Genomic DNA, 24,480 nt, shown 5'->3' with positions numbered 1-24,480 from the left:
ACGCGCTTCCTCTCCCCCAGTCTTGGCCAGGGCTGCGTCTGATCTGGTGATAGGCTACACTAGAGCCTATCCAAGATTCCATGCCACTCTATGTACTACATTGTTTTAATGTGTAAGCAAGAAATGCTCTAAAACTTTTTGTCTACTGGCTGAGGAAGACAGTCTGCAAATTAAAACAATGGCTGAAGCATTGCTATTATTGCCAGCAAATAAAAACCAGTTGGTTAGCGCTTAGAGATAAAGGGTTCAAAATGGATTCTTGATTTGATGCCGCCTCTCTTGAATTGGACTTCACCATTACAGTCACTGGTGAATTACAATCTAGCTTTATACTGGAAAAATTAAAACCAATATTGCAAAGTCTTTTTTTTGCTTACCCGGGACTGTCTCCCACAGACTCCACTGACTCCAGATTTTTGATGTTTCTGCTTTGCTCCTGATTCTCACGGAGTGTGACATACACTCCAAAGGTAAGTCTGAATGCCATATCCAATGAAGAGGCTTTCCTGATTTATCAAGTGTGACATTATGGAACTCCTATAAATAAAGGCGAGTAAAGCAAAGTATTAAAAACACAATGATGTGTAGACACTTTGGAAGTACAACCAAAAGCAGTGAGAGAGAGAGAAAGTTCAAAGGAGGAAAATGCTTTTGAAAAATGAATCTCTGAAATCACACTTACTACATGTGATCTCACACTAAGTAACTAGTAAGCTGAGTAACTGCTCACAAATCTGTAATAGCATTGGTGGACTGACTGATGTGCTGGCAAGACTAGTTGATTGCTGTGAGTCAGGCCCTGCTTCTCATCGAGTGAATTCGCTCTCAGAAACTTTCAGTGTGTTATTTGTGCCTGCCATTACATGAGTAATAGCCTGCAAGTGCACCTTGTCTAATGCTCTGGGTTACATATCCCTGGCTCTGAATTACAGCAGCAATCTGCACTGGCCAGTAAGGATTTATGCAGATGATATCTCATTGCAGTTCTGAGGCACAGCATCTGAGGACAGTACTACCATGAGTGACAGGCAGAGTAGGAAAATACCTGCCTGATTCCCCCAAAATGCTTGACTGCTGTAATATGCACATGCAAGAAACATGAAAGAATACATCCAAAACTGTTGGAGCTCCATGAAGGTAACAGAAGGACAGCCTAAAAGATATAATAGAGTTCAAAAATCATGAGACCTGAATGCTCTGTAATTTGGTAAACAATTTTATATTGAATAATATAAATGCAGACACACAGAAAAAAATATAAAATGTTCTGCTTCTAAGAAAAGATATCCTACAAATTTCTCTCAGCATATACCTAAGGCCCACTTGGGCACTAAATGAGCTGCACCAATACACTGCATAGCAACTCCAGGGCACCACGTAGTCACACAGACAGACAGATGAAAATGTAACCAAAGCGTGAATCTTCCCTGGCATTAAAGCTCATAGGAAGCTGGAAAAAATGGCTCTAAAAATTCTATTAACCATCTGTAATTATGAATACATTTTAGAACAGAACATATATTTCAGTACTTCTTAAAGCAACCGTACCAGATTCTCAGCATATATACCTGTGCGGCTCATATGAGCTGTACCAGAGCCCTGGCTCACACTGACAACTAGAGAACTGCTCTCCATTACTGCTTTCCATCAGCAACACCTGCATGTTCATAATACCACCACTCCGAGAAAAAACGTGCAATCAGTTTACAACTTAATTTCTCAGTTATAGCACTGAGGAATGCAGTCACTGCTTTGGAAGTTACACAGACTGTCCGTGCTTTGGTATAAACAGACTCACAGAGTTTCTTTATTGGTACACATTCTTCAGAAAAACACAGAAGCAAATTCATTCCTGTGTGGTAGTGACATCCAAAATACCCTGTTTATTTTCCTTGTTGTGTTTATTATACGTAACAGAACAGACTACATCCTTGGAATTGAAAATCTTTCTTCCAGCAAGTTAATAAGAGTTTGTTGGAAGGATACTCCAAAAAACACTTAATTGTTTGCAGCTATACGGCCCCAGTTTCTGACTTCAGGGTTAGATCACTCATGGGGTGTTAAAAATCCTACCTCATGTATCAAAGTGGTCAAAATCTTCTGAACTGCATAGAGCTCATCTGCAGTGAAGATGTAATTCCTCAAACTCAGAGACAAAATACTAACAACTTGGCTGATCAGAGTAAGTTGTGATTCTTAACATGCCTGTCTTATTTGATTGACTTCTGGTTTCCAAACAATAAGCCCTTCTCTGCTTTATGTGCTTTCTCACAAATAGCAGCTTTAAATAAGCTAGAGCAGTTTTTCAGTTTTACTAGGTTTTAACATGTGCATTTCATATTCTTCCATAGTTCAATCAGCAGATGACTCACAATAGGTTATAATAGCCATAAAACATGCATTTAGTTCCCAAAAGACTTTGTCAGATCCAAAGCAGAGGAAATTTTCTTTGAAGACAAAAGTTCTCACGCTGAAGTCACGAACTGGGGAAAATATCAGGAGCAGGCCTAAGCCTGTGATTTGGGTGATCTCCATCTCTTCAGAAAATTTGCCTGGTTTTGGTGTTAAGGAAAACTAGCAGGACAGAGGCTTTGCAAAAGAGACATCACTACTTCTTCCTTAACTGGAAGAGGTGGGTATAAGGTAACTGCTAACCCAGCCGAGCACAGGGCTTAAAAAGCTTTGCTCACACTGAGGCTATTGTTTCATTCATAAGGTAAGAGGAGTTGCAGCTACATGACTCATGCTCAGTTAGTCCCCAGTGAAAGGTAATAGTCATGCCACAAAAAAGACTGCCTTCCAGAGCAATGGAAGGGACGCTTCTGGGAGGCCAGTCAGGGGACCTGTTCCTTGAGAGCTAAACAGAGGCCTTCAAAATCAGATCTCCTAAGCCTGCCCACCACAATCCCTCAATAATTGTATGCAAAGCATATCTACATTCTGCACAGGTGGAAATAACTTCTTCATCTGAGCCAATACCTTTTTTTTGAACAAAAACTGGTCATAACATTAGACTGGCACCTAGTGAAATACAGAGGTATTTCTAGCACGGTTTTGTAAATACTATGTTGTAAATTGTAGACCTATAAAGCAAAGCTATCTGCATATGCATCTGAACATCTGATTTTCCTTTATCTTCCTTTATATTGTAAATAAATACTATACCTTTTTAAAAAAAAAACACTTACTATCCACACAGTAGCATTTTCATCTGTTCGATGGACTTGTATTTCAAAAGACATAGCCAGCTCAGCATCATGCGCTGACTTGCCAACATCCCATTCCACCAGCAGCCGCTGAAGAGCCAAATCCTTGGAAATGTTAAGGTACGTTACTGGAAACACAGTGGATTCTAGGAGCACAAAAAAGACACAAAAATATTAATGTTTAGCGCAGTTAAAAAGCAGATCTGAAACAACAGTGGTTAGAGGTAAGATAGGTTCCACACCAGACAGCTCTGAAGGAAAAAAAAAAAAAGTGATCAAGACCCACGCTGTTGATATCAAAAGCAAAGATAATCTTTCATCTTAAGTCATCAACAGGCTTGAATGAGGTTCCTGAATCTGCTCAATAGCACCCCCACCATGACATTGGGTAGGCTATTTAATTTCTTTATGCCCTCAATTTACCAGCTACTTTATGGGAATGTTGATCCATCCCTTTATAGTTTTATGAAGAGGAACAACATAATGTACTAACAGGGACTGAATCCCAAGAAATCCCAACCCCCAGCAAGCCTTCTCATCATCAGGGCAGAAAATCTAGGCTCAATTTTGTTCTCTGATCTAATTAAAACTAAAGTATTTAATTCAAATCAAATATTTGAACAGGATAGATTAAGAGTTCTCCTCCACTACCTAGCTCAGATGATAGTCTAGTATTAAGCACATTCCTGGGTGCTCTACACAGAGCTTAGGTAGTTTAGTCAGGGCTGTGGATTCTTCTACTGTAATTAGACAACTAGTTATAATGGCACCTCCATCCTTTTGTGGGTCTGGGGTCAATTCCCAGAATAAAATAAAGTTTAAAAGTTAGACTGAAGCCCCTTTTGGTGTCAGGAAAGGAAAGACTGAACACTACAGATCACCTAATGAGGGGTTCCTGGTTTTAGATGTTTGCTCTGTCACCCCTCCCAAAAAAACCTAACTCTTGGAAGAGAGTAAATATGGCACTCACTGATCTGTATCTTCTCTCCTTCCTGAAAAATCAACGAACAAAAAAAAACTCTAAACTTGATCTGGTTGTTAGTGAAGCCAGGAAACTGAAATTGCCAAGTAACTAGGCTTTTTCTTTCACCAAAATTGCTTTCCAAGATGCTACTTCTTGTTACAAACAACAAGGTCAGCATGCTTATACTGACCAGGACACAGAAAAGAAATCACAGAAATAACTGTATGTTTTAATAAAACAGAACTCATTCTGGGCATTCCTGCCCCACTACAGCCACAGTCCTCAGGGACATGCTGGATTGAGAGATTTCAGCAGTTCCTTCTCACAAAACTGCCACCTCCAGTCATTTCTCCAAGATGTGCTTCACCCACCGACCCAATGATTATTTGAGACTTTTACGGAATATTACTGACAGAAACACAAGCATTCAGGAAATTTAGTTTGAGAATCTACATTTTGATAGATGCTTCTGGCAGCAGCCAGATATCCAAACTATTTTGCAATTTATCCTGTGGGGCCTGGTCTGCACTAACTTCTGTGCAGCAGTTTCCCTACCTATGGATCTTTACATTAACTGTAGGAAATGAAAGGCTCAAGAGAAGCAGCAGTTATAACAATCCCCGATCAACCAAAGGAAGCAAATAATACTTTATAAGCATATTTATTAATTGTAAGAATACAGACACTGACAAAGATTAGTTATTTATACAAGTCCAGCCTATAATTAAAGAATAAATGGAGGGAAGTATACATTGTAACATCAGTAACAATTAATAAAAATCTGTGAAAGAAAGGATTGTTTCTCTCTTGGCAAATAATCTACAAACTCTGGTGGTATATTTTTAATCCTTTCCATTTTGAAAGGTACTGGAAGTCAAAGCAAGATGAAAACCATATGCTTTCAATCTAGAGGAAACTACAGCATAGGCTTCTTCAGATATGCTTGGGGAGAGAAATCAAGGTTTCATTGTTCAAACACTTGGTCTCAGCAACAGGATTTTGGTATAGTAAAAAAAATTTTGAGGAAAAAGTATACACACACATATATACACATGTACCTTCTGTCAATTCTCACTGCAGCCTTACTATATAATTACCGGGAAAAGATTAACGTGTGTAAACTACATGAAAGCAGAATTTGACAGCATTAGCGTCTTCTGTAAGGTAAATGCAAAAATGTTTCAAGTGCTGAAGTAAAATTTCCTGTTTGGCTATGGTTATGACATGATCCTTAAAAAAACATACCTGCTGCTTGACAGTTGCTTTTGAAAAATAATGGCCATCAGTTTTATACTACCATAAGGAAACACAGCATCTATGACCATTAGCAGATGTCTGGAACTAAATAAACAAAGTGGAAGGCCTCGGGATAAATTTCACTTGCCTAAATGATAAGGGAGTGGCAATTTTAGGTTTTACTGGAAAACAGAAATAACGTTAGCTTTACAGGCAAGGAGCCAGAACAACCAAAGCAACAAAGTGAGCCACAAAATTAACTGTGGAAGCAGAGTATCTTACATTATTTTGGGAAGGCTAGACAAGACACACTTTATCTCCCCACATTCTACAGATTTTCACCATCAAAACAAGATAAAGGCTGTTAAAATCCCACTTATACTAAGGAATTGACTGTAATGTTGTTCCTCTCCAGCATGTAAACTTAGCTGCTCTTTTTTTTGGTCAACCTTATCTGTACATTCACCATCCTCCCACCTAAAGTTCCATGTAGCCTCTGGGGGGATCTTTTTTCACATACGCAAATAGGCAGCTGATCTAAAGCTCTGGCCCTTGCCATTCTTGTATTCTACATCTGCAGCGCTGAATCGACTGGGTTGGACAGATGGGCCCAGCACAAATAAACAAACTTAAAGGAAGGGACCCAGCTTGTCTCTCAATGAAACTCACTGGCACAAAGGCCAGTCAGTCTCACCTCTGTGCCTGGCAAGATCATGGAGCAGATTCTCCTGGAAACTCTGCTAAGGCATATGGAAAATAAGGAGGTGGTTGGTGGCAGCCAACATGACTTCACTAAGGGAAAATCATGCCTGACAATTTTGGTGGTTACAGCATTACAGCGTTACAGCGTTGGTAGATAAAGGGAGAGCAACAGACTTCAACTACCTGGAATTGTGCAAAGCATTTGACACTGTGCCGCATGACAAGCTGCTCTCTAAATTGGAGAGACGTGGATTTGACCGGTGGACCAATCAGTGGATAAGGAACTGACTGGACAGTGGCACTCAGAGAGTTGCGGTCAACGGCTCCATGCCCAAGTGGCGAGCAGTGACAAGTTGTGTTCCTCAGGGGTCGGTACTGGGACCAGTACTATTTAACATCTTTGTTGGTGACATGAACAGTGGGATTGACGGTACCCTCAGCAAGTTCACTGGTGAGAGCAAGCTGTGTGCCATGGTCGACATGCTGGAGGGAAGGGATGCCATCCAGAGGAACATGGGCAGTCTGGCAATGTGGGCCCGTGCAAACCTCATGAACTTCAACAAGCCCAAGTGCAAGGATCTCCACGTGTACCAGAGCAATCCCATGCAAAAATACAGGCTGGGTGGAGAATGGATTGAGAGCAGCCCTGAGGAGAGGGACCTGGGGGTGTTGGTGGATGAGAAGCTCAACATGAGCCGGCAATGTGCAATCACAGCCCAGAAGGCCAACCATCTCCTGGGCTGCATCAAAAGAAGTATGGCCAGCAAGTCGAGGGAGGTGAGTCTGCCCCTCTGCTCCACTCTGGTGAGACCCCACCTGGAATACTGCATCCAGCTCTTGAACCCCCAACATAAGAAGGACATGGACCTGTTGGAGTACATCCAGAGGAGGGCCATGAAGATGATCAGAGGATTAGAGCACCTCTGCTATGAGGATGGCTGAGATAGTTGGGGTTGTTCAGCCCGGAGAAGAGAAGGCTCCAGGGAGACCTTATAGCAGCCTTCCAGTATCTGACAGGTGCCTACAAGAAAGCTGGAGAGGGACTTTTTACAAGGGCATGTAGTGATAGGACGAATGTTAATGTCTTCAAACTGGAAGAGGGTAGATTTAGATTAGATATTAGGAAGAAATTTTTCACTATAAGGGCAGTGAGGCACTGGAACAAGATGCCCAGGGAAGTTGTTGAGGCCCCATCCTCAGAAGGGTTCAAGGCCAGGCTGGATGGGGCTTTGAGCAACCTGCTCTAGTGGGAGGTGTCCCTGCCCATGGCAGGGGGGATGTAACTAGATGATCTTTAAGATCCCTTCCAATTTAAACCATTATATGATTCTAAAGTAAGACTCCCTGGGAAAGGAAACAAATAAGCCTGAAAGAAAAGCCAGCCAGTAGGCAGAAACTTCTTCAGGGTGCACCACTAAAAGAAAACCATGCACATCTTCTGAATTTCCCTATCCTCTTTTCTGCTCCTTCTCTAGCCAATTCTAATTGCAACTCACTACTATGCCTATTGCATTGATGACAAGCTTGCCTGTCTTCTCTACGTCTGTCTCTTTTTGTCCAAGCTAAAATCTCATCCCTTTTCTCTCCATGGAGAATATTTTCACCTGCCACATTTAATTAACTTGACAAAAAAACAAAGGTCTCACTAGCTTCTGTTTTTTTCTCCATCTGTACAAGTGTCCCTCCACTATCTCCTTTTACTTAAACGACATATCAGTTCAGACTTCACACAATTTTTTTTTCCTTAGAGCTGGACATTAGACAGTCTAGGTCACCAGTCAGGGCTTACACATAGTACCAACAAACAGGAGAAACAATATAGTTAAGGATATATACAAGATCTTGAAGACCACTGAGTTACAATGTGGGACTTAAGGACTTCTGTTGTATAATTTACACACATAGAAATACTTGTAGCATTCACAGTTATAATCTCCCCCTCCTAGCAAAGTTAAATAATCAAGGCATCTTAAGACTTGTTTTAACTGGAAAGCTAACTCAAGACTATATAAATAGCTTTATGATTAACAACAGAGACTACTTCTATTCCTGAACAACTGCATGTGAAAACAAGTGACCAAGTTACTGTAATGCAGTAATTGTTCAGACTTGCCTATATTACAAAGTTTTGCCACTCTAGGGGGATTGGTAATAAAGTCTCAAACCCAAGTAACTGGCATCTTGGAGGAATGGATTTCAAGGTTGAAGAGAGGCAAAAAAAGTCTGAAACAGATGTATTACCCCCTTCAGTACAATAACAAGTACAGTTATGCAAAAACCCACCCCACTTCCTCCTTCACCAGCTTAATTAAGATGAATACAACTTCTACAGTCTTGTTAGTTCTGACTTCTTAATGGTGGTCACAGAAAAGTCAATTAAAATACTCAATTTTTTTTTTAATGGAGTCATAGCGAATGCTATTGACAGCAGCAAGTCTGCAAGCAGTACTTTCACCTTAAAATGCACAGCCTTCTGTAAAGTTATCCTTATATTCAACTTTGTTCCCTCCGAATATGAATGTTTGCTACTTTCTTTGTATTGGATACATATGTGAAGTGTAAGAAATAAAACTGTGGTCCTGGAATCTTGTGGCACAATCAGAAAAGAGCCAATAAAAGTGCTAAAATTTTAATAGATGAGACAAAAAAAAAAAAAAAGAGAAAGTGAAGGGAAGACGTAGAAAAGCATAAAAGAGGAAATAAATTATTTGACAATGACAGACTACAGATCAAAAACTTGAGACAGAGGGGGAGCAGATAAATAAATACACTCTGGCTTTACATCACTTCAAGTTATTGATTCAACATGCAATTCTGCATAATGGGGTTACAAAACCCCAGTTATTATACAAGTTGCTTCATCACCTTACCAAAGAGAATCATTTGATTAAGCGTGTAACATGTTGCTTAATCACAGGAGACTTACAAATGAGCAAGTCCAAAGCTTCAGTTGATGTAGATTGCTTCCAAATAAAAAAGTAAATGTTCAGATGTTTACCTTGCTGTGAGTACGTAGTGTAGCAAGTCCTCAGGGGGAGCAGTACTGCCAGAACCATGAAGTGATTCATCATTCATCTGCCTTTTCCTGCACAAGACTTATCAGGAAAGAAGACATTTCTATTTATTTGTTTCTTTTATGAGAAATGCATGCCAGACAATAGTCCAGATAATATTATTCTATTTAAGAATGAATAAATAAAAACCCAACCACACAGACTTCAGGCAGTTTAAGAGAAATTCAGGAAGAATGGACAAAGAAAGGTAAGGAATGAAAAAATCCTCTTGTTTTTAGGACCTGGTTACAACACAGGGAAAAATACACCATACTCAAAAAGTTCAGTTTAATCTAAACAAATAAAACAAACAATATCTTTAAAGTTTTCCCTGCTTTTATTTCTAAGGAATATTAAAACAAAAGTTTGTCCTGATATATTTTGGCTTTCCTCCTGCACAAATAACAAGGAGGGGAAAAAAAAGCATCAAAGGTGTGAAAGGACTTGTGGTTTCTACTCCACCTACAGCCTGACTGGTGAATCCAGCAGACTTTGGCAAGCATGGTCTTGCCCTTTGCCAGCACCCAGGACACTATATGGAGGGCTCCAGTTAGAATGGAGTTGAAATACATGTATCAAAGCCGTAGCCAGTTCCTTTTCTAGCAGGACTGTCATCTCAAGCACCACATAGCTTTATCTAGCATTCCTCTTATAGCTTTGATGCTCACATTGTGACAGGATGAAACTCCATTTGACTTGCACAGCCCAGTCCTCAGGGACTGATCATATGTCAGATCTCATAAGACATGAATCACCTGCCGTCTCCCCTGTGTAGAAAGGTGGGGTAAACATTCAGCAGCAGTATGGTTAAAAGCACTCTGGCACAGAGGATACAGCTATTTTTAACTTTTAATTCCAACTTTTTACATTTCTGGAACTGTGTACAATACTGATAAAGACAGTCTTCAACCACTGCTTCTATAACAGAAGTCGAAACTGCTTAGCAGGCCATAAGCAGGATGACCTTCTGTCCCCAGTAAGGCCAAGGACAGAACATTTACTGATTTCAGAAGGGCCAGGAATTCACTCCAGAATTTCTTCCTAGCAGAAAACCTCCAATTTAATACCTCAGAGCTACAGACACGAGTTTATGACACTGTGTTAGATCCATTGGTTTAGAGAAGCTCTGAATTTCTCCAAAAGATCAAAAGAAAACATTGCAATCTTTTTTTTTATTTCTCACATTTCTAAAGGTCTCATGGGAAATGTAGGAGTCCTGCATGCAGCACTGCAACCCAGGGCTCAGCACCCACAACAAGCACCCTAGCTGCAGTGTGCCCCAACATTTTTGTTGTGAGCACAAATGCTTCACAGGGAAATTAATATGGAGACACAAAGCCAAATCTTGCATGCCCTTTTTTTGAAAAAAAGCAAAAATAAAACTGCCTTTAAATGTCAAGGGAGTTGACTCTCTGCTCTAAGACCAATTTAATACAAGGGTGGTCAGTTAGGTTCAGTGGCATAACTCCTGACTTAACTATATCAGCACAGTGAAAACCTGGCCCCACAGGACTTCTGATTTCGTAAACATCTTTGGGGTTGGACACTAAGCTATTTGTCGTATTTTTCATGTACCACTTAAATCCAACATTAAAGACAGTGGGAAAGTATGGTGGAAGTCATGACATATTAGACTATTTGTTTAAATTACTTCCTAATTGGAAAACAAATCCAGACTCTTTTCTGCTCTTAAGAGGCACTGAAATACATGTGTAATTTAACTCTCTGTCTCCAGTCATTTACACTGCCAGTTCACTAATGACACAGCCTAGATCACTTTTATTTATTTTTGGCCCTATGCTACTAAAGGGCAGTGTGATATAATAAATTACCAAACATATTTTGGACAGCTACAATGTTTTTCACTATTCAGTATGTTAATAAACTAGTTTATTACTGTATAATAAATTGTGATAATAAGTGGAATTGTAGGTATCAAACCAGTTTTCATGGGAAAAGTTCTGGAATTCTCTAACAAAAGAGAATATGAAGTAAATTTAAAGAAATGAAACACTATTTGAGAAAAAAAAGAAACACGGACCTTAATATATGAGTAATATTTTGACTTAAATCATTTTTATGCAGAAACTTCTGCCTATGACTAACAAATTAATCACATACAGTAATTACTACCAACTAATGTCAAGCACTTATTCTGTATTATCAATAATTAAGTACTTCTATAAAATCATTTAAAAATTTGTGTCTTGGTTACAAAGATTAAAAGAGAATCAAAACTGTTGTACAAAATACATTATCAATTTCACTTAAAAAAAATCTCAATGATGATAATAGATTAACTACATCCTTGCCAAAAGTGAAAATAATTGAACAACAAAGGGAGTGAAAACAGGAAGCCAGAGAAGGTTTTTAGGTATCTAAATAATTCATCACCCTGAAAGAAGCAAAGTACTACCTCTAAGAAATAGTGAGCAACTATCAAATGCCACAAGAAAAGTGACAATCAAAACCATTGTTCTGGTCAATAGCTTGGTTTAGAATTGCTAATATGAAAAGATATGAATACCACATTAGAATTCCACAGTTCTTCATCTGAGAATGAATCACTGCAGGTTTTTTTTAAGCCTAACAGAAGTCATGTTTTGTCACCACGCTCCAACCTGGAAAGTTTGTGTACGGTTTCTGTGAACTGCAGGCAAGAACAAGAATCTCTCGTGCCAGTGATTTTGAATGTGGACTAGAGAGGCATAATTTGAATACTTTTTCCTTTCTAGTTACTTTTGGCATCAAGATAATTTCGCAATGGTATTTGTCTAGTCTATCACAGAATCACAGAGCAGTTTATTGAACTGAGTTTTGAAGAACTCCAAGGACGGAGATTCCACAACTTCTCTGGGCAATTTGTTCCAGTGCTTAACCACCCTCACTGTGAAGGTTTTTTATTTCTCCTTACATTCTCCTTATACTCACATATTCATTTTTTCTCCTTATATAAGAATATCTTCTTATATTCTCCTTATACTCATATATTCATTTTTCTCCTTACTTCTCCGTATATTTTTCGCCTTGCATTTTCCTTGCTACAATTTGCACCCATTTCCTCTTGCCTTTTTGCTGTACACCTCTGCAAAAAGCTTAGCTCTGTCTTCCCAGTAACTTCCCATTAGTTAGGCAAAGACTGCAGTTAGACCTGCCCTTACCTTTCTCTTCTCAAGGCTAAGCAAACTCAGATCCTTCAGTGACTCCTACACGTGCTCCAGCCTCCAAAGTCTCCTGGTGTCCCTCTGCTGCACTCAGTCCAGTCTGTCAGTCTTTCCACTGTGAGCCCCAATCTGGACACAGGAATTTAGAGACAGCCTCATAAATGCCAAATAGAAGGAAATCATCTCTCCCCTAAGGTCTCATTCTTGGCCATCATTAACAACAGTAGTTCTAATTTCTGTGATGAATCCGGTTATTTGGACGCACTGTGAAATGATCTATAAAATGAGGGATAATACTAAGCTGTTAAGTTGGGGATCATTGGGCACAAAATGATCTGTCAGAGCTATAGAAGTTAGCTGAGCAAGAAATTTTTCATTTTACCCTATATTCTTCCCCCTTCTAAAAATTCAACACCTATGGGGGAAATAAAGCAGACTTGCTTAGTCTTGTCAGTCTGCAGCCTGAATCACTGATAATCTCATGAAGATATAGTCCACTAGTAATTCTTCCCATTGCAAAAATGGAACCTGGAGTGTGACAAAACAGATAAAAATGGATTCACTACTCCTCAACCTAACTTGAAATTAGTGCCGACAGATACATCAACAGAACAGAACTATTTTGGAGACCTGGTGGCAACTGCAGTAATATCCAGCAGCAACAGGAATTGTTCAGACACCTGACAATTAAAGAGCAGTCACTGAAGAAGTGGTGACAACACAGGAGCTAATTACCTCGGGAAGAGATGAAAGCTCCTTCAGTAGGTAGTTTGCAAGTAATCAAAATAAATTTATCTAGCTATAAATGGTTTGTACAAAGATTCTGCACTGAGGTGTGCCTCCTCTCCCCTGGTTCCTGCAATTCCCAATACAATATCCCTTGCAAAATCAATAGTGCAGAGGTGACATCCAACTGAGGCAGCTTTACTTGAAACAGGGTGCAGTGTCAAGCCATCGAAAACCTACTGCGTGTTGGTAAAGTAGCATCTGCCAAAGCACTCTACAACTAAATAGACTCCTCTTCAAAATATACTTCCCAGTTCACAGAAAATTTAATTTGCAACAATTCTGAATTCTGAAAAAATGAATAACTGAGACAACAAATTCTAAAGCAGATAAACTTGTCCTTTAGCCCTTGTACTCAGGCTTTCTTCTCCCAAGCAGTTTTAAAGATGGTTTCAACTACACTTGGCACAAAAAATATGTCTGTGCTTAAGACGCTGAGAGCTCCTAATAAGCCTTTCTGATCTAATGGGTAAGCAACAAGTTTAAAAAGCTGCACATGGAAGAATGGAAATTCTATAATTAAGATCTGATAGGCATGTAATCATTTGGTCACTTAGGGATAGCTTTATCTCCCGTTTCTGGATAAACAGAAAGCTCTCTGGTGCATACTGTTGGTTTCCTACAGAGCTCTGCCAAAACAGGAAAATATTGTCTTTCATGGTCCCATGAAGGCTGGAATCCAAACAAAAAAGCAATTAAATAGCAAAAAAAATGGGATCTACAAATACAAAGTGCCCAACAAACTATGTAAGGCTATTCCTGCCCCATTAGAAAGCAAGTGCTAACAATTGTAGGGAAGGAATCACATAATGCTGTGGCATGACTCATACCAACAGGAAGAATAATTTTACCATGTTTTCAGGCATGATCTACTTGTAATGCTGTTAGGATCTGGTTTACTCTGCTGGAGCAGTGACTGGTCCAGGCGCACAGTATTTAGATAAAAAAAAGAGATTAAAGGTTGTGCCAAAGAAATAGTCACACTCCAAAGAACGCAGGAGCCACACTAGAATTTGTGATGCTTTCCCATTTACTCCGATGGTTTTGAGATTAAGCAACAGATTGCAGCCGTTTAAGAGAAAGCAAGAGCGGCACTTTTTCTCTGTACGATTGCCTGCGCTTCTGAGCAAGTCAACACCTTTCTCGAAGCAGCAGGAACGGGCGACGTCCAAACCGAACGGCATCACCTGGCGGGAGCGGCATCCTCCTCCCGCCACGCACCTCACCTCAGCAATTTCTGCCCAGGTCAGACCAAGCAGCTTTTAGGCTGTAGTTAAGCAGTGACATGTGGAAAGCAGAGAAGGCTTGGGAGGTGGGGGTCATGGAACGCGTTAAATCCAACGGTAAGCGATGGTGCTGCCGGGGCAGCCCGCTGCTGGCGGACGACGGAGGCGTAGGAGGGCGGCGGTGCTGAGGAGCCGGCTGCCCGCCGTGCCGAGGGACGCCTGGAAAAACGGGGGGTTAAAGGGCAGCCGAAGGGTGAAGAGGGCTTAATCGGCGCCAGAAGGACTAAACTTCAAAGAAAAGAAAAAAACAAAAAACAAAAAACAAAACCCCAAAAAACTCCAGAGAGCGTCTAAAAAAAAAAAAAGGCTGAGTTCTCCTCCGAGGAGCAGGCAGAGCTCCCCTCACGAAGGCAGCCGGGGTCCCCCCCTACCCGCGGGAGGAGAAGGGACGCGGGGATGGCTGAGGGAACGAGGGGCTGTCGCGACAGAGAGAGACCGGCATAACTTACCTGCAGCCGACCAGCACCTCACTCAGGAACGGGGCGGGAAGGGGAGGAGGGGGGGGACACAGGTCCCCGCCCGGCGGCCAGCGGGACGCGCCGGCCCCGCGGTCAGTGCCGGGAAGAGGTACGGCGCGGCCGGGCTCGGCCCTCCCTCCCCCCGGCGGGGCGGTGCCGCCTCCCACCTCTCGGGGGCCGGGTGAGCAGCGTTTCGGGAATTTCCCCCCTAGCTCCGGGAAGCGCGGCCGCCTGCCTTGGCTGCCCTCCCAAAGGCCTCCCGCCTCCCGCCCGCAGCGCCCGCCGCCATCTGCCCCCCTCCGGGAGCGGGCGGCGGAGGCCGGACCGCTGTGGTGCCCCCAGGGCGGGGAGGGGCTGCAGGGCCTGGGGTGACCCGGCGACAAGGGCCGACCCTGGGGTGGCCAAGCAGGGAGAGTAAGACAGGCAGGCTTAGCCTGAGAGGACGGTGAGGAGCAGAGAATGGGCACTTTGCTCTGCTGGACACTCCAGGGCCAAGCTGGTCAGAAACCCACGTAGGAGTGGTGTCCCATGTGCCTATGGCCCCAGGGTTCCTGGTCTAGCTCAGTGGGATGGGGATGGTCTCTCCGGCCACCAAGGCAGACGGGCTGAGGAGGTGGCCTGGTGGCTTGCAGCAGGGCTCAGGGTCAAGGCCACCATCGGTCTGGTTGCTGAACCACCGTCTCGCATGTAGCTGTCCCACGAAATCCCACTCGGAAACCACGTTACGGAAGGTTATGGCTCACAAAGCCAAACTCTCCACTCCCAAAATTGTAGGATCATTAGACAGAAGGGGAGATCAAGAGTGCTGCATCCTTTGCCCTGCCCTTCAGCTGTGGGTTCCCATTCAAGAGGCCTCCATCAGACACAGAGAGGGGCACAGTGTGCCACAAGCTGCCTGGGTCACTGCTTCGGTCAGAAGATGTAGCCACCAGAACGTTTCATTAAAACCTGTAACTTATCCTTTTCAGGGTGTTCCCAGTGAAGGTTTCTCCAGTTTGTAACACTTTCACATAAAGTGTCTCTTTTTTTCTTTCTCCTAAGCTACATTTGTAGGTTAAATGTAACATAACTATTAAGACAGTATTTTCCTTGCTCTCCTTTAGATTGCCTTAAATTCTCAAAGATTGGTTGCTTTTCCTCATAGGATGTGGACTGGGAAGTGTTCTGCCTTACAGCCTGTATTACTTTTTAAACCTCCTGATATATAGTTTGCCTTTCTTTTTTGTAACAGCATAGTATTGCCGACTTACACTTTGCTTGTGATCCACGTCAGCACCTTGATTCTTTTCTTCTGAATTGCTGTCTAGTCAGTGTTCCCCGCCTCTTTGTATTGCAGTGACATCTCATGCTTCCCTCTGTTGAGTAACACCCAGCTTCTTTAGTCAAGCTTTCCATTTTCTCATGATGCTTTTGCTTTCTAGTCAAGCAAATGATTTCTAGTCAAAGGATGGTTTTATTCTTCAGAACCTTATTCTGCAGAATTAATCTATTTATTCCACAGAGTTCCTGTGCATATTGTGTGGGGCATGTAAACTGAACTTTTCACAGAGGGTCACTAGTTACTCATTTTTCATTGCCCACATGCTTGGCTAGAGGCACTAGAACCAGACATCTACTGTTGCATCAGAACTCAGGAGAGTATGTACATGAAAGGTCATCTAACTGCTTGGTTTTACTGAAAATACAAATCATATGTCTAAAATTGGATGCCAAAATTTTGCCTTTTTTTTTCCTGTTTTTCCCTTATGCTTATTAACAACTCTCTGTAGTATGCTAATAAGTCCTCTCCTCTAATGTTTTTAGACAGTATAATTAGAAAAGCTTACTGAAAAATTATCAATTCTATATTTGAGAGTAGGATTTGAATATTATGCAATAAATAAAACATAGAGGGATGTACATTAAGGGATCTGATGGGAAAATGGCATATCACCATGTAATGAAAACTAAAGGGAATAAATTAATACAGCTTAGTTCTAGCGCTTTTTAAATTTTGAATGGATGTCATTGCACTCTGTATTGTGTAAGGGTGGAAAATTTTTGCACATACGATTTTAAAGATAATACACTAAAGTCATTTTTCCTGCTTTGAAACCCCTCCTCTGTGGAGATTGTTGGTAGTTCAAGGATTGCAGAGGGAAAGTACCAGCATGAAAAGGTATAAAATCGTAAAGGGAAAAATCACCTGGGGGAAGCCTGGTCAAGCTTGCCAGTCTAGTTGGGGACTAGCTGGGAATCATTGTGTCATGTTATCAGTGTTGATGGAGCTGGTGGATAGCAACTTGGCGATGCTGGGAATCCTTTCCAGGGACCCATGGGAAGTGACCCTTCCCCTTTTGATTCATGCCTGCCTGCCCAGCAAAGACTGCTTGGGTAGCTTAGCATGAGTGGCAAGTATACTAACACTTAGTCTAATCGCTCATTAAACCCTAGATAGCTCTTCTGTTAGCCAATAACTAATTGCTTTATTTTGAATTATCTATATTCTCCTTGCAGAGTCTCTGCACCTGGCTTAAAGTACCTGAACAAACTGACCAATTGTGATGGATGCACTCAACTCCGTAAACAAACTAGTGGCAGTTGGGTACAGGCTCCAAAGGAAGTAAAAGCCTAAGCCATAACCTGGCCAAGAACTTCTCTAGTTCCAATTGTTCTTCGAAAGCCCACAAAGGAACAAAGTGACATGGTGAGCATTGATGCATATGAGCCTGGAACACTGATCATGTGATTAACACATGAATAACAGGTGGCTTTTCCAAGATTCATTTATCAAGGAACAAAGAAAGTTGTGGGTACAAGGATTCTCATGCATACCTTTCCAATCACATGTAATTTGACTGCAAGCCAACCACTTCATTCCATAAATATGACAGACTAAGTGAGCTTTCCTTGAGCTCTCCCCACTAAGCAGCTGGCTGCATGGCAATCTCCCCTCAAGCTGGGACACTTCTCAAGATTGGTCCTTGAGGCAGAGAGACCTCCCACCAACTGCAGATCCTTGGTAAGTGACCAGTGTCACCTGGTAATACACCTGGTATTATAGTGCACTAAGATTTTTGTATTGCCAACTTTGATTTTTGTATTGGTAACTTTGATTCTGTCTTGATAACTTTGAATCATTGTTAAATCCTTTGTGCAGTAATAGAGTGAACATTGCCATCAAATTTTGTTCAGTCGCACTTTTATGACATCATGTTTCAATAAAACCACTTTTGCTGATACTTTTGGCAGTCGTTCTTTAAGTGGTCTAAATCACTCATCCACAACATCAAGAGGGGCCATAACAGACCTTCCATTCAAAGGAGGACTTCACCTGTCTGTTAAGTCTTGAAAGCCTCCAAGAAACGCAATTTCAGAATCTTCCTTAGGTGACCTGTTGTAGTGCTGCACTTCCTTCCTAGGGACAAAGTTTTCCTAAAATCCAATCTGAGCATCCCAAACCACAATTTGTGACTATTGCCTCATGTTATCTTGTGCCATCTGCCACCACCATGAAGAGTTGCCTGTCTGCTCTGTAACTGTCTTGGGTAGTTGCAGGTTGCCTTTAGGTGGTCCCTTAGCCTCCTCTTTGGGAAACTAACCAGGCATCTAGTTCATGTTCTCTAGGCCACAGACAACCTCGATACCCCCTATGCCATATCTTCTCCTGTTTCTCAACATCTCTTTTGAACTGGGGTGCCCCAAACTGGACACAATATTACAGTCTCCTTGCTGCTAATTAAAGGCAGTGTCATAGTCCTGCACCAGCAGACAGAGCTCTCTAATGCCTCCTGTTTGTTCATTAGTGTAGCATCACTTCAGGTAAGCACCAGGTGTGATAATTCCCCCCCAAAGTATGAGAACTGCCCCCATAATGCTGTCCTTTCAGCTTCCTTATTTGCATGCATAAGCTTGGGGTGGGCACCCTGCGATCGCCAACCCAGTCCACCTTTCCTCGCTTCATTGTCTGTCATCATTTCTCTGCTCATCATTCCTAGTTTAAAGCTCTTGTCATGATGGCCAACCTGTTGGCAAAGATTCTTTTGCCTCACTTAATCAGGTTGCTCTCATCTCCTCCTAGCAGCCCTCAATGCTCAGCAAGCGTCCCTTGGTCATAAAAGCTAATTTGTTATTGTTGACACCAGCTGTGCAAACATGTATTGACCCACAGAATTCTCCACTCACTGAGGTCACATTTCACCTTCACTGGCAGGATTGAGGAGATACCACCTGAGCTCCCTTGCTCTTGAGTGTAACCTCCAGAGCCAGGTGGTCACGCTTGATACACTCAGGGTCTCCTCTCACAGTATCATTGGTGCCCACATGGAAGATCAGCACAGGGTACTGGTCTCAGTGCCTGGAAGATCAGCATTGGATACTAGTCTCAGTGCCCGGCCAGCCTAAGCAGTCCCTTCAACAATGTCCTGGATCCAAGCCCCAGCATGCAGAAGACTTCCCTAGACAGTAGATTGGATCAGGAGATAAGAGCCTCCGTCCCCCATAGCAGGGATATTCCCACTATGACTCACCCTCTGTACGCTTACGCTCGACTGGCTCTTCTGATGTTTTGTTAAACAGTTCCCAGGCCCTCATCTGCTTCCAGGACAGCCTATTCTGTAGTTGCAGATCTGCTGGTAGAGAAGGTGCCATCCTCCTGGTGCTAGAAGTCACAAGCTTCCAGCCTTCACTATCGTGGGAGTTTGCATTTCCCAACCCAACGCACACAGATGCTGCCTGTCCCTGCTTCAGCACAGTTTGTATCTGTAGAATCTTGGGGTTCTGGTAAGCTGTACTAAACTATCCCTTTCTCTAGCATCCTCCCTAGTCAGAGTCAGCTGCAGACAAGAGCTCAAAACACCCTTTTATCATGAATAGCTGATAGAACTCATTAGGAGTTGCTAGACTTTGTTAGAAGTCGAGCCCTCCTGAAGCTTTTTCCTGGCAGCAGTAGACACCCTGAAGTTCCTGAAAGAGTTCCTGGGAGTTCTCCAGTGATCCAGAAGAAGTTCCCATAAGATCTAGAAAATCTGCAGGCAGTATCTACAGATACTACTGTGCAGACTGCAGCATCTGTTGGCTGCCTCCTTTAGCTGTCGTCATCTAGTCATGTCGGGGGTTTTTTGCGTTCTCCAGTAACAGCTTGGTTAGGGGGTTGAATATAAAAATAGTCATGCCACTTCTTCTCCATGAGTCAGTTTTCCTTTATTAATTGGAAATAATATTTTATTTTTGCTTTTTTTTTTAATTTCTCTTGTCAGTTTTCAGACCAAAGACTGCCTCTAGCTTTTGCTGCTGTGCTATGTAATATAACTGGACATGAACCCATTAGTCCCAACTTTAAAATAAACACATAAATAAATTCATTAATAAATAAGGAAGCTTGAATTTCCATTTTAATTTTCTCAATTTTAGCCATAACATTAAAATTGCTTTATTTAAATTACATATTTTCAATAATTTAGTGTCAGCTGTACCTAAAATAGATTATTTCCCCTTTCACACAACAAGTTTTTGTAGCTTCTCAGCCTCTAAAACTAATTTTTCCCTATTGAGATGTGTTCAACAATGTGCTTGTAATGTTACACAATTTACTTCCAGCATTTACAAAATCTACCAGTGATGTTGGTATACTAATAATTTTTACCCATCCTGACTTACACAGTCCAGTAAATGTGCCTCTTATAAGTAATAAAAAGATAATTTTCTGATTTCTTGGTCCTTCAGGAAGAAAGTAAGCCATTGGAATAATGCTATCTACAGTAGCAGGACCATTTCAAAGGAAAACAAACAAAAAAAAAAACATATCTGGAAGCACAATGTACAAAAGAGAATTCCCTTCGTCAGGCACTGAATCAAAGACTTGAAACAAGAGAAACAGGGTAGTTAAAAGCTCTTCCTTAACCAATACAGTGAAAGACTTTCCTTTACTATGTTATTTAAAGTACAAACAGAAACACTAGTCTGTATTTCAAGAGTTTCTGCTTACAGTTAGTTAATGAGCATATAACTGAGTTTCTGGACAGTTTACTAGATATGTTGACTCTCTTATTAAAAGCCAGTAATTAGTACAAAAAAGCCTGGAGCCCTTTCAGTTGTAAATTTATATTTAACATAGTGTGAAAAAGGCTATCTTTAGCCTCAATGCAGAATGAATCACACCCCCATCCCAAATCTCAGATTTTTTTTGTAAAAACTTCCACTGCCAGAAATTCCACTGCCTTCCAAAACAGTCTCTGACTAGGACCTAACTATCCTTAGTGGTATAAAGTTCTGTCCTACGTAAACCAAAACCACTTACCAGCTCTTTATGCCCACCACTGTCTGCCTACAGACTAACAGGGACCAAGTTACTCTTTTATGTTTTGCAGCAGCCTTTGAAACATTGAAGATTAATAACAGGACCCCTTCAGCCCTCTCTAGGCTAAACAAGCTCAATTCTTTCAGTGTTTTAAAGAATGCTGATCGTGATCATCACTATTCACATACTCTTGAAGTCAAGTTCTGAAAGAAGAAATGATGGACACAGCAGTCCCAACAGGAGCCTTATCAACACTGCATTTACTTAGAGATGACACTTCTGTTCCTATCTGTCTGTGTATTTGCTATTTCCTTAGACGCAGAATGTTGTTTATTTAAGACCAACCTGTGATGTTGTTAGCCACAGATCATTTTATCTTGCCAACTCTTCTCTTTCCTGCTTGTTCAGTTATTTCCGCTTAAGACTACAACAGTTCACTTTCCCTATTGAGACACCGTTTCTCTAATTTTTCAAGGTGCTTTTGAATCTTAATCCTGTTTTCTGATGTGCTTGTGATCCCTCATAGCTTCATGTCATCTGGAAATCCTAGGCATCTTCTGTTTTATCAGACAGATTGTTGATTGCTAACAGCCAGGACAAATCTTTCCAAGTCCACTCAAGACATGGCTCCTTCTTAACAGTGAGACACTGCTGTTTTCTGACTGCACAGTGGCAACTTCCAAAACCAAAGTAAAGCAAACCGTTGTCTTCCATGAACAGTGTTCCTCATGCAAGACTTAATTCCTTGCCAGGAACAATTTCTATTTAGAGTCAGTAGTTATAGAAATACTCTTTCACAGCAGAGGATAGTGAGGTGTTCTTGAGCTGATCTGCACTGGACTGAACAATTTCAGGTGTACTCTTTAGTGCAGCCAGAACGACAAGAGGTTTTCAGCAGCATTCATGGAGTTCCTCTGGGAGTAATTTTGGTTATCCCACAGCTGCAGAGGACTGTCATTGAAACTGTATAGCCATATTAGTGTCAGACTGAGCTAATATTGCTTCAGCTTGGTGTAAAGTTCGGATTCCTTGCTGCCAACCTGAACTGTCCCATGAAATGTAGGAGGGAGGAATGGCGTGATTGCCTGCACTTGTTTTGCAGGTGCATTCTGAGTGTCCTACACAAAATAAGCTTTGAGCTTTCTGTAGATGTTTCCATTGTGCCTGTGGTAGGTAAAGGGCAAGGCCTGAGCTTGTATTGAATTGCAATGTATCATACACAAACTTGTGTGGTTCCAGCAACAGTCTCTCCTCCAGACATACCTCTTTGATCAAGTAATAATTGTGGTTCCTAACAAGAGATTGTACAGGTGTTATATATGTATAATCTGATATGATCTTAGCTAATATGTAACAAGTGTAGGATTGTTCTAAGAAATGCAAAGCACAGTAGAATAAATAAGTTACGGGATTACTGAAGAAAAAATGATCGGTTATTTGCCATTGAGTAATAATTGCACAAAAATCTCTAAATTAAACAATTGTAATTAAGATGAAAAACCAGTGAAATGTAAGGAAATATCAACATTAGAATTAATATGTAACTTTAAGTCGCTTTTTAATGTACGTACATGGTTATATACCGTTTAATTATTTCAGTTTTTGTTTTATTCACAAGGTCCATTTCCCCAGTGAACGCTGAGATACATGAAGTTCATTTATTCTGTAGATCTTCCATATTTTGTTTTCTCTCAGTTGTCAAGTGGAAAGGATGCAGCTTGTTTATTTTGAAGTAATTAAACCCATCTTAGAGGCTGAAAACATTTATTGTCCTTTAATCTTTTTGTTTATGGTCCTTATCCATGATGTCATATAATCCAAATTTATATATGTCAATTTAATCTAATAACAATCTCCCATCTTTTCCTCACTTAACTTAGTTGGAAATGAAAGATGCCAGAGCTACCAAAATTTTCTAGTGGTATGAGAAATTCAGTTGAGTTCAGCTGAGTACAGTAATAAATTCCTCACTAATTAATGAGTTCTTACACCACTTAGCCACCTATTTAGCCCCTGAGGTTTTTTTGGGGTCCAGAGACCAGCGTCTTCCAAGTACCCTTAAAAGTCCTAGTTTCTCCTCTGAGTAGATAAATTCTGACCTGCTCATGTCCCAGAACTATTCTTTCCCATAGGCTTACACAAGGCACAAGCAGGCTGCCTTTCCAACTCCCATGAGCTCCTGCATCTTTCAGAACAATGACATGACCTTAACTGAGGGCAGTGGCTGTCTCCATTTACACCATCGTTAAATCTGTGCATTTAGTCATTCTTTGGGGTTGTTCCAAGGATGTATTTGAAATTCTTTCAACTGAAGAGAGAATTCAATCCTTTTCTTTACTTTCAGGTTCAGAACTCTGGTCAGTAGGCTATTATGAAACAACTGTGTGCCTTCCCATTTTAAGAGAGGGTGTCCTCAACATCTTCCTGTGGGGGACAAGTATGTGCAACACATAATAGTCATATCCTGAGAAATGAACTTCCTGGGAATTCCCCCACCTAATTTTTGACCCCAGAAGCATTTGTGCAGGCTGTATGCTCCTCACACTGAAATAAATCTGTGCATATGAAATCCGGGTGCTCAGAGAATTTGAATGAAGAGATTCCAAGTGTATTCAGAGTTTCAGGTTAATAAATAGCTAGATGGCATTCCACAGGGGGAATTAGCTTCTGCCTAAGAGCCTGGTTAGGTGGCTGTGTGGTTTACTGACTCATCCCAACGTGATTAAGCTCAAAAACATCCATTCTCTGGGTCCCAAATTTGAGACACTTGTAGTATTGTTGTCAGAGTTTTTCTTAGGAGAAACTCTCTGCTACCATCTTGTGGTAAACTAGGGGAAGAGACATCTAGCGCAAACGTTTTTACTTAGTTGGGAGTCACAGGTTAAAATTCATTCCGCATTTGGAGCGTTGGACTAATAAAACATCGAGAGTGTGATTGAACATTTCACGACAGGAGAGCAAACAGCACAGTATGCTGGAACAAAGTAGTTGTTCCACTGTCATATGTTGCAATTCTGTGGTCAAATATTCTGGATACACGCTTTCTTCCTGTGAGAGAGTTTGCTAGGATGAAAACGGGGCCTAGGATTTCCGCCTGTGTGATCAGAACATTAGTTATGGTGGTAACAGGGCTACTGTATGGCCTTTATGGTTACATTAGACTACACTTATTCAGGTCATATATACAGCACTGTCTCTAATGTCAAGATACAACAGCCTCTTTTGAGTGATTGTATAATGCAGTTAGGCACATCCAGAAGGAGGAGAAGGTCCACTGTGGATTCTGGCTGTGCTAGGGACCTTCACTCTGATGTAAGAACACATGTGAAGTATTCTGCCCAGTATCTG

General features: G+C 41.4%; 1 protein-coding gene across 1 annotated transcript in view; it reads right to left on the bottom strand.

Annotated features, from left to right (window-relative positions):
- LOC309683521 (oncostatin-M-specific receptor subunit beta-like) overlaps window positions 1-14,890 on the bottom strand; it is a 31,461-nt gene extending 16,571 nt beyond the window's left edge. Inside the window, exons 1-4 of the mRNA XM_082497816.1 lie at window positions 14,847-14,890; window positions 9,107-9,203; window positions 3,189-3,352; window positions 378-537 (exon numbers count right to left, since the gene is read on the bottom strand). Of these exons, the coding sequence (XP_082353942.1) occupies window positions 378-537; window positions 3,189-3,352; window positions 9,107-9,179 (397 nt within the window). The 5' untranslated portion in view covers window positions 9,180-9,203; window positions 14,847-14,890. The remainder of the gene's footprint in view (window positions 1-377; window positions 538-3,188; window positions 3,353-9,106; window positions 9,204-14,846) is intronic.
- Between the last annotated feature and the right edge of the window lie 9,590 nt (window positions 14,891-24,480).

Source organism: Vanellus vanellus, assembly GCF_965231255.1.
Source record: "Vanellus vanellus genome assembly, chromosome: Z".
In the NCBI taxonomy this organism is placed as follows: Eukaryota; Metazoa; Chordata; class Aves; order Charadriiformes; family Charadriidae; genus Vanellus; species Vanellus vanellus.
Note: the sequence above shows the minus strand (reverse complement) of the source record. Positions and strands in the feature narration are given on the sequence as shown.